This window comes from Xenopus laevis, chromosome 8L, assembly GCF_017654675.1.
Source record: "Xenopus laevis strain J_2021 chromosome 8L, Xenopus_laevis_v10.1, whole genome shotgun sequence".
NCBI lineage: Eukaryota > Metazoa > Chordata > Amphibia > Anura > Pipidae > Xenopus > Xenopus laevis.
In genome coordinates, this window is record NC_054385.1 from 97,720,452 (window position 1) to 97,730,921 (window position 10,470).

Here is a 10,470-nt window from a genome sequence, read left to right on the forward strand (position 1 = left end):
TTTTAACCTGCTAGGCAAAAGGTTGGGGGGTAAATGTAGCCATGTTACTTCCCAGTTGCCCAGTCACATCCCACACAGGTGGAATTTGTCCACAAATCACATTTTCTGCCCTTTCAAAGGAGGGTGATTCTGACAACCATTGCCACTCAACCCAACCTATACCATATCATTAACATATTGCAGGTTGCAGTCACTCATCATTGTTCTAGAAATAACTCAAGTCTATCAAATTGGTCAAAAGCCACTGAATTGTTTCACCCGAGCACAGCATGTGAATGCTACAAACGATGATGCCACTTTCTCTATGCACTTGATGGCCTTTTTGGTGAAGCATAAGCCAACAAAAAGAAAATGGTAAATCAATGAAATATTTACCAATTGCTTGCTAACTCGATGGCTCCAACAACCAAGATGTCGCTTTGGGAAATAATTGTAATCTTATTTTCACTTTGTTGTCATGTTCTAAAGAGAAGGACGTAAGTGAATATTTAATAGCTGTGCCATTTCATATGACGTTATATTTATCAAAGCTAGACATGTGTACTCTTCTATCAATAATGTTTGTTATACAAAGGTCTTATTAGAAGCTGTAAAAGACCAAGGTCATCTAATTAACTTGGATTCATTACATCCGCAATGCTTATTTACATCCGTACATTAGGTATAAACGGTATAACAGTGTTTTCATGACCTGCACACTCCACTTGCTTTAAGCAGATGCTGAAATTTACAAGCATTATTATTTTTTCCCAACTTCATGGCATTTTCACAGCGTGATGCTTCTCACATGCCGCTTTCTTCCAACACAAGACATCAAAGCTCTTTCATGCTCTTCACTAGCCCTGTAACCTCCCAGTCCTGTCGCTCAGAATTCCAACAAAAGAAAGAGGTTGGTATTGCCAAGAGTCAGTCAGCAGAGAGCTACTCCGATTCCTTTCGTTCTGCTGCCCGCAGGAAGCTGCCCGACACGCCTCATAATGGCACCAAGTTACCCTCTGTAATTCGAATAACTAAATCCCAGGTGATTACATTGCTTTGTCCATACATTAACCTTCATCATGTCCATCCATGTTAAAGTTGTAACTTCCTTGCAAATATTGGTCTTGACTAAATTATTTAAAAGGCAATTTTCATAGTTAAGTGGTCATGGAACCTCTGTCAGCCTTGTTAACATGCCATGACCATAAGTATATGTTATTAAATTACATGGGCTACTAATGGCAGCATTTAAGAGTCCGCAAAATGAGTGACAGGAGAAGTCCAAACCAAGAAGTCAGCCTAATGTTCAACAGATTCATAGGGCAATGTAATAAAAGGTTAGAACCAAATATGGTGACCCATAGTATATAATTAGCAATGTCACCTGTTTAAAACCACTGTTTTTTTTTATAGGTTACAAGACCAATTGCAAACCTTACTAATTTTATTACATTACCTCCTTAGGTACAGTTACTGATTATTTATCTGTAACTGTACCTACGGGTAGCAACTAGGAAACAGAAATACCAAATAGGATAAAAATCCTACACTAAAGGCGGACATACACAGAGAGATCCGCTCGTTTGGTGATGTTTGCCAAATGAGCGAATCTCTCCCTGATGGGCGATATTGGACTGATCCGATCATGGGCCCTAGGGCCTGATGATAGGATCATAATGCAGCCAATACAGGTGGTCAGATCGCGGGACCGCATAAATGCACAGATGCGGTCTGCGGTCCGACGGGATTTTTAGGGAAGCCCGTCGGAGGGCCTGTCATCAGTCTGTCATCAGCTTTTATCGGCCCATGTATGACCTTTACACACAGATTTCTTTAAAAAAAAAAACGGTTTACCTGTTTTATTGGGAAATCCTCAGGCTCACATCAGAAGAAATTTTCAGTTGTAGTAATTTTGGTTGCCAAAAGAGGATTTGTCTCTTACATGTAATGTATTACATCCTTCTGCCATTTTTCTATGTCTGTGAAAAACATTCCTTAAAAAAAAAAAAGATTTCAGTTGATTTCCAACTAGACTCGTGTAGGATTATATATTTCTGATGTGATGCCCTTTAAAACATCATAAGAAACTGTTGAAACTTTGACAGGAAAGTAGAAAATGCCTGGTCTTTTGACCTTCCTGTGGCTTCAGGGATGCATAATTTAACACGTGATGGCCTGTAGATATTGATTTTCTTTTACATCTTATTGTATGGTATGGTATACTTGTTCTATAAAGAAAACCATGAAAAAAACTTGAAGAGGAAGCTTACCTTCAGGATTTTGGCAGAGGGCATTGTAATACAAGCATGTCATGTCATGAAAGTTCCATTTTCGTTTGCACAATGTAGACTTTATGCAATCACTGGTAGAAGACCTTTAGTGACTGAAACATTAGTGAAGACATTAGTGAAGACATTAGTGACTGAAACAAAGGAATTAAATGGTCAATAATCCTGGGGTTGCAAATCCTAGGTTGATGGTACTTATGGAACTGTGGGCAGTAATTTAATTGCATGTTAATGCAATGATCAGGATTAAGAAAACTATTGTTTTGAATTTCATTTGCAAATAGATGTTAATTTGCAAGTTGTGATCATTTTATTTCCAGCACAAATTAGCCGAATTATAAACCATAGTAAATGAACAAAATAAGACCAACTGGAGTTGCCTTACAGTACCATTATCTCAACTATACATAAAATTAGATTTAACACAACTTCCCCATATAATTTACTTAAAGGAGAACTAAAGCTTAACTAAAGAAGTAGCTGGAAATGTTGTACCTTATGTTTTGGGCTTCTGTACCAGCCCAAGGCAACGACAGCCCATTAGCAAGGAAGATCTGTATCTCTGAATATGCCCACAGTAGCCCCCAATTTTCTTCTGTGCTGATTACTGCACATGTTCTGGGCTGTTATCACTTACTGAGCTTAGGGACCAAAATATACAGTACACTTAGAATATAAATGTCACAATATAAGGCTGATTAGTAATTAATACAGATAATTACTACATGGCAGTACAGAAACAACTGTGACTAGCCTCAGAATGTAATTATAAACTCTGTAGCATCATCTTGTAGTACAGGCCAACCTCATTTTCTGCTTGATAATTTGTGCCAACCCCTAAGCTTAGCTTCTCAACAGCTGCTCAGAGCCCACTGAGCGTGTGAGTGTTGCAGACACTTTCCAAGATGGTGACCCCCTGTGACAAGTCCTGGATCATTGCTGCTATTGACAAGCTGAAACTTTAGGCTGGTGCAATAAGTTCATTATATAAAATATGGCATTTTTAGCAATATTATTTTTTTTTTTACTATTTTTTAGTTTTTAGGGTTTAGTTCTCCTTTAATGCCTCATTCCTAGTTTGGTGAGTAATAAGGCTACAGTATCTATGACAACAACAATATATGCCTACTGAATAGAAGTGAAAGACGAAAAGGAAGCAAGACTTTTTTTCCGTTCTTGTTTTATTTATTGTAATACCACAATTATTATTTATTTTGTCTCATTGAATGAGTTTGTTTTATTTGTCTGTGATTAGAGAATGCTTGTAGCACTAACTTCCGTGAATTATCCTTTGTGAGATAGATAACTTTTTTGGAACTCTGTGTTGATTGATCATTGTTTTCTACATTTAGATGACAATGCCCCGACCTTCAGCAACATCTACACAGTCTGCTTCAGAAAGCTTTCCATATGGCCCACATTTGGAAAAGCGAGATCGGGATTCACACTTTCAAGAAATGCTTTCTCCACAGGAAAATGTAACATTGTACAGATCATTAAATGATGGGGTAACCTGTGCAAACTTGGCTTTGCATTTGGATAAGACTAGCCAAGAGAAGACATGTGTCAAGAATCAAGTTATAGGCCAAACAAACGACTTATTGGAGATTAAACATTGTGTCGAGACTCCTGTGATCTCTCCTTCAGGCCCTTTACTTAGTCACCTGAATGACAACAAAGAACAGAGTGATAAAGTAGCTCGCCCACAAGATTGTGCATCACTAGAGCAGAGCAGGCCTCTTGGGGATGTCTGCCCAGCTACTGTAGCCACACGGACTTCAGGTTCTGTGCCAAATGAAGCCTCACAAGTTGATGTACAGAAGCCAGAAGCAGCTCAGACTGTTATAATTTCATCTAAACAAGCTGACCATTACATGGAATTGTGTATTGTGAGTCCAATGAAAGAGATTCAACAAAACGGTTTTCATAATGTGAAAGACGTTGTTGTAACTAATGGCTTCATTGACCACAAAATGAGTGGGCCCATGTTGTTAAATGAAGAAGGTAACGAAGACCAAAAAAGTGGGGAGCAGCTGCATGTAAGTGACACTTCTCAGCAGTTAAAGAAAGACAATTCTAAGTCTAGACACAGCAGAATTCCAGTTTTAGCTCAGGAGACTGATACAGCATCTGAATCATCTTCTGTAATCTCTGCCAAGGAGAAGCTTTTACTGAAAAAGGCACATCAGACAGATCTTGCAAGGCTGCTAATGGAAAAAAGGCAGATCAAATCATTTTTTGGTGACCTATCAAGTGCCTCAGATAAGTCTCTGGAGGAAAAATCATCACCACCAGCAGTACAGTTATCAGACGACTATTCTTATCCTAAAGTGATCGCAGATTCTAATGAAGTGAAGCTGTCTGAGGATGGAACTATAACATCACAGAGCCCTCCATCAAGGAAGAGCAAAATTCCACGTCCAGTATCATGGTCATCTAGTAATGACCAAATTACTAGTTCTCACACAACTCAGTTCCTTCCCAGGCCACCACCTGGAAAACCACCTACCCGCTCAGGGGTGGAAGCCAGGTAAGTTGTCAGCAGCAATACTGTGTAGTAGGTTTTTTTTTTTATTCCATATATTGTGTGTGAACCTAGTCAAGAAATCAGTAGATTTGCACTTTTATTAGGATTTGCTATTTGTCTGTGTATGTATATTAGTTATAATAATGTATTCATGTGTTCTAAGCTGTAGCTTTTCATTGGAAAAGCTGTAGGGGCTTTTTGGAACACGTTGCATTATTTCTTTGTAAGCTGGCTGTAAAACCAACATATCACAAAGTTGTCCAAAGTTTCCTCCAGAGACCACTTCAGACACCTTCACAACATGTTGGTTTTACTTTCCAATGGAAATGCATTTTCGGGAAATTTGTCGCTCGCAGTCATGCATAAATAATCGATGGCCACAAATCTCCCCATTGGCTAATCCAAAAAAGTCCTAAATGCATAAAATCCAATAATACCAGTTAGTAACTGTTTTTTAATTTGTTGTCCAAATCAAACTTTCCTGCAAGCTTATATTACATATTTAAAAATGATAGTTGTTTTGGTTTTTCATTTTCTCTAAATATAGAAGATGAATATATTTGTACACAGGTTGTTTCATATTTGTTCTGTTACCAGTTGTGTAAGTTTTAAGCTCCACAACAGGTTTTTATTTTTAGGTTCTCCCCTTCCCCCATTTTAATAGCCACGAAACCTTTTGAGAGATATGTTTTGCATATATATATTTTATGCATTGAAAGTCCTTATATCATACAGGACTCTCAGCAGGCCCATCTACTTAAATTGATATTGGAATGCCTTTGTCAATGGTAGAAATTGTGTTAGTATGATTTAGATAATCCCTTACAGCATTACTGAGCCACCAACCGATCCAATGCTTCTTACATTGGGGTATATTTATCAAAAACTGAAGTTAGAGATCGCCACAGTCCTCTAGAGTGAAATGCCGGCACTCTCCATTCATTTCTATGGGATTTTTAAAATAGTATTTATCATTGGGTGAAAGTGAAAGTTCATCCTTTGATAAATATGCCTTTCAAAATCCCATAGAAATGAATGGAGAGTGGCAGAATTTCACTCTAGAGGACTGTGGCGATCTCTAACTTCACTCTTTGATAAATATACCCCATTGAGTGTCTGAAGGTGTAAGCAATGCTGGACTAGGGGAGTGGGTTAGGGGATATATTAAAAAATTAAGCCTCTGCTGCGATTGGCCATTTGGTAGCCCCTATGTGGATTGTCAACCTACATTGAGGTTCTGTTTGGCAGTGCACCTGGTTTTTATACAACCAAAACTTTCCTCCAAGCCTGGAATTCAAAAATAAGCACCTGCTTTGGAGAGCCACATGTTGCTCATGTGCTACTCGTTGGGGATCACTGGTCTAGGTTATAGGGTCAGTATATACAAAAGGGGGGTCGTGGGAGCACCCGCATTGCTAAGTAAAAATATATAGAAGTATAAGGGAAGTGCTACTGGCATATCCAAATGGGTCAGTGCACATTCCCTGGGCCCGTGTCTAAGTAATTCAGTAGATATGTAAATGCATGTGTTAACAAAGACAGGGGTTTTTAGTTACAAAGTTATGATCATAAAGTTGAAAAGCCACCATACCACGTCAAGGTAAACCCCATATGGCGGTCCCTAACTTGTTTACCTACCAGTCATAGGATCCTGTGTCTCTCTGCATAGTAGCATTAGTATAGTAAAAAGTAAAAGTCTGCTGAACCTTGGTTTCTGTCTGAGGGCTAAATCCTCCCCCGCTGCTGAATTGCAGCTTTTAAGAGAGAGTGATTGCCCAAACCAACGCCCATTTTTTAAAAAAATGTATAAATATGGTGCAGTTAATAGCATAGGGCCACTATTAATTAATAGGGGTGGGTATGGGGGGTGCTACAAGCCACAAAAAGCTTAGCCAAAGCTCCAGGCTGTAAGAGCAAATACAAAAGGGGGTTGTGGGAGCACCCGCATTGCTAAGTAAAAATATATAGAAGTATAAGGGAAGTGCTACTGGCATATCCAAATGGGTCAGTTGGGGATCACTGGTCTAGGTTATAGGGTCAGTATACCCCATTTTCTGATATGAGATACTTTTAGCCAGTTGTTTGAATTATGAAATAGATATAAATGTTTATATTTCTTACACTAAACAGGACAAAGTCACATTCTACTTCCTGTTCATACAAGCACAATCAAAACAATTCATTGGTGCCCTATGAAGCCCACTTTATAATGAGTTGTTCCTTATCTGAAAGCCTAACAGATGTAGCTAGGGGTAGGGAAGGGTGATATTTGTTTATACAGAGGGATTCTCAGTCAACTAATAATGTGTTTTGATTGCGCTCATATGGACAGGAATACAATGTGGCTTTACTTTCACTTTCAAAATGTCTTATCTGCCAGGAGAATTATCCAGGTTCTTCTTTGTTTATTGGGAGAAAATGCATTGCCCATGGATGTGGTCCCATTTGCAGTCAGTTGCTAAAGGGTAATGGTTATGGTGATGCAATTGTAATTTAACTCCTCTGTCTTTTCTTAAAAGGATACGACGGTACAAAGTTTTGGGTAGCGGAAACTCCGACTCAGACCTGCTCTCCCGCCTTGCTCAGATTCTTCAAAATGGTCCCCGTTCCCAGAAATCCCGCAGCTCTTCCCAGTGTAAGAGTCCAGGATCACCCCACAGTCCTAAAACACCTCCAAAAAGCCCTGTTATTCCCAGACGTAGCCCAAGCGCCTCCCCTAGGAGCTCCTCTTTGCCCAGAACCAACAGCTCTTCATCACCAAGAGCTGGACGAACACATCACCATGATCCCAGAAGTTCTTCCCCATATGTCGGCCGAAGCAAGTCTCCACCGAGTCTTTCTGGTTCTTCTTCTTCAAGAAGATCCTGTCAGGACCATTGCTGCAATAAACAGAGTAAAAACATTTCCAAAGGTCCAGGAAGTGGACATCATCCCACAAGCAGCAAAGCCAGTCGAGCAAAGTCCTCCACTCGAGAAAGCAAAGTGTCAAATAAACTCAGCAGATAGTAACTAGGCTTTTGCAAGCTTTTTATTGATCATATGAACTTTCCTTACCCTATTGTAATGCATGTTCTCTATGTTGATATTTATTTAGATGAAAATAAAATCAGTGTTGATCTAAACGTTGTAAAGAGGATAGGCTTGAAATCAACTGGAATATTTCCTTAAGAGCAGAATCTGGTAGGCTGTGCTTATTTCAAAATCAATTTTTTTTGGCTTTGTCAGTCTTTGCCAATAAATAAAAGAGAGATCACAACATGGCTTAAATGGTCATGAATTATCTATCTAGTCTAACTTTATTTACTAATGGAAGGCAGCACTGTGTGAAATGCCTTTCTAGTTTGGCTTAGATTGATTAGACCCTGAAGCAGAACACATGGTTCATAGTGTTATAGGAATGTTTTGCAAGTAATAATGACATTTCGAGAAAACATGATGTAATCCAGAGGCTTTTTTTTTCCATGCTTTTTTCTTTTTACAAGAAAAAGTTATAGCACAGGCCCAATGACGTTGCTTTTTTTATGCAATGGTAAATTCAACATGATATCTTACAGTTCTGCTTACAGAATGAACAGGGGATGTGTCTGCTAAAGTGATGTCTAGGGGCATGAGGTGTTTATTCTGTAAGGAGAATGACTTGTACCCACAGCATGCATACTTACACAAAAAATAGAATTCTTAGAATTCTTAACTGGCTGTACTAAGCCAGAACATTGAAAGGAAGTTTGGTTGTTTTATCTTTCATCGCTACATGGTTTTCAACCTGTGCCTCTGCAGCACTGCTGATCTTCCACTCCCAGCCTTTTCCAAAAGAGTGTTTCCATTTGTAGTTTAGTCAAAGCAGGAGAGACTCGGGTTCATGGTCTCTGCCAGATAAAATTCTGATGCCAGTGGCTTTGTCCCCCAGCTGGTTATGTGTAACGGCAACGTTTGTCTATCCAGTTGTGTAAATTCAATCTATCACAAAAGCCTCAAAGCAAGGTTGCATTGCCTCAGGGAACCAGAATGTGTAAGAGCCCTTTAGCTGTACTTCACTGGTTTGCAGAGTTCTCCTTGAGTACCTTTAGAAGCCACCTTTTTGCATATGGTCAAATGTAGAGTGGTTGCCCAGAAAACCTGAGCTGGCTCGGGAGCCCTCAACATGTAAAATTATGGCTTACTTTGCTTGTGATTGCAAAGGGGTGCTTTGAATGTATGTTTCTATAATCATTCATTCTTAAATGAGCCAGCATTGCATTGTATATGTGTATTTCTATGCAGTGACTTGCATGCTGCTCTAACCTTGATAGGTTAATATGAACAATCATTTGCTCTGTGCACTGCAGAATCCATTGTGGCTTATCCCTACGAAAATCAGCAAGCATTAAACATACAAGGGAAACCATTTTGTTCTTCGCTTTTACCTGTGTCTATAACTCTGCTTAGTCGGACACATCTAACCTCTGCTGTGCTGGAGGAACATCGCAATTGTCTTTAGCACTGTAGGCTATTTCCATATATGTAACCTCAACATTGTGTGGGATTTTATACTTATCCACTCCCCAACAAGCTGCAGTCTTATCTCTCGTGCTGTTTCTTCTTTGTATTATATTGTACAGTAGTTTGTTCCCATAACTGCATGTCCTAATGGTAAATTATATCATATATAAATATTTATAAATATATATATATATATATAAAATATATACATATTAAAACGCATACTCATTCTGGATTTGTAGACTGCTAAAATAATGTTTTGTTTTTTTTAATGTTAATTTGTGTGCCTACAATGGGTTTGGCCTTGTGTCTCCATTCTTGTGGAACAATCTATAGTCGGCATGGCAAGTTTGCTATAATGAACTGCCCTTAAAATGAATTCAGTGACTGCATTGTACATGTGAGGCAAGCATTTGTCTAGACTGTTTTTGTTAATATGTTAATATTGTTTTTATTTTTCTATTTTTTATTTTTATTTAATTGTAACTGTTATTTAAGTGTATTTCTTAAAAACATGTCAATGTGTTCTTTAAAAGGGAAAAACAGCTTTTATATTTATGTTTTGTTGCAGAGCCCTTCCTGCTATTGCAGTGAGAGGCAATAAACATCCCCTCTAAACATACATCACAAAGTCAGCTGTGGGTATGGACTGGGGGGAATATCATCTTAACATTGATGCTTGCGGCTTTGAAACCCAGTTTAATAATGTAATCTAAATTGTGAAACTATATTAAAAATATAAAAACTTTCCTCCTATCCTATATCAAACTAATAATATAATAACATACATGTAATAACTTTTACTACCTACTATACTTATACTAACACTACTTATACCTATTAAGTAGAAAAGGTACATAAACACTATCTGAACTTCCAGAAATAACTATAAATTATTTTTATACAGACATACCTGGTTCTACAGTTAAAAAGGAAACCATCATTGTCTGTCCCTGTGATCAAAGTGATCAGTTCCTCACTCCCTTCCGCTCATGCAGTAATTCAACCCCTCCCTCACCTCGTTCAAATGGAAACTGATGGATTCTAGAGCTTTAAAGGGGAAGAAAAGATTAAGTAAGCTTTGTCAGAAAGTTCTATATAAATGCACCAGTAAACTCAAAGTAGTGCTGCTCTGAGTCCTCTGTCAACAGAAACCTAATTTCTTTCCTTTTATTGTGTACACATGGGTTTCTGTAT

General features: G+C 38.4%; 1 protein-coding gene across 2 annotated transcripts in view; it reads left to right on the top strand.

The window, feature by feature from the left end:
* Nucleotides 1–10,021, top strand: part of ttbk2.L (tau tubulin kinase 2 L homeolog) — a 59,450-nt gene extending 49,429 nt beyond the window's left edge. The window contains exons 14-16 of one of the 2 annotated variants that reach the window (XM_018231059.2): nucleotides 773–1,021; nucleotides 3,620–4,797; nucleotides 7,314–10,021. In XM_018231059.2, the coding sequence (XP_018086548.1) occupies nucleotides 773–1,021; nucleotides 3,620–4,797; nucleotides 7,314–7,800 (1,914 nt within the window). In that variant the 3' untranslated portion in view covers nucleotides 7,801–10,021. The remainder of the gene's footprint in view (nucleotides 1–772; nucleotides 1,022–3,619; nucleotides 4,798–7,313) is intronic. The other variant, XM_018231060.2, reaches the window with a different exon arrangement.
* Nucleotides 10,022–10,470: the final 449 nt, after the last annotated feature.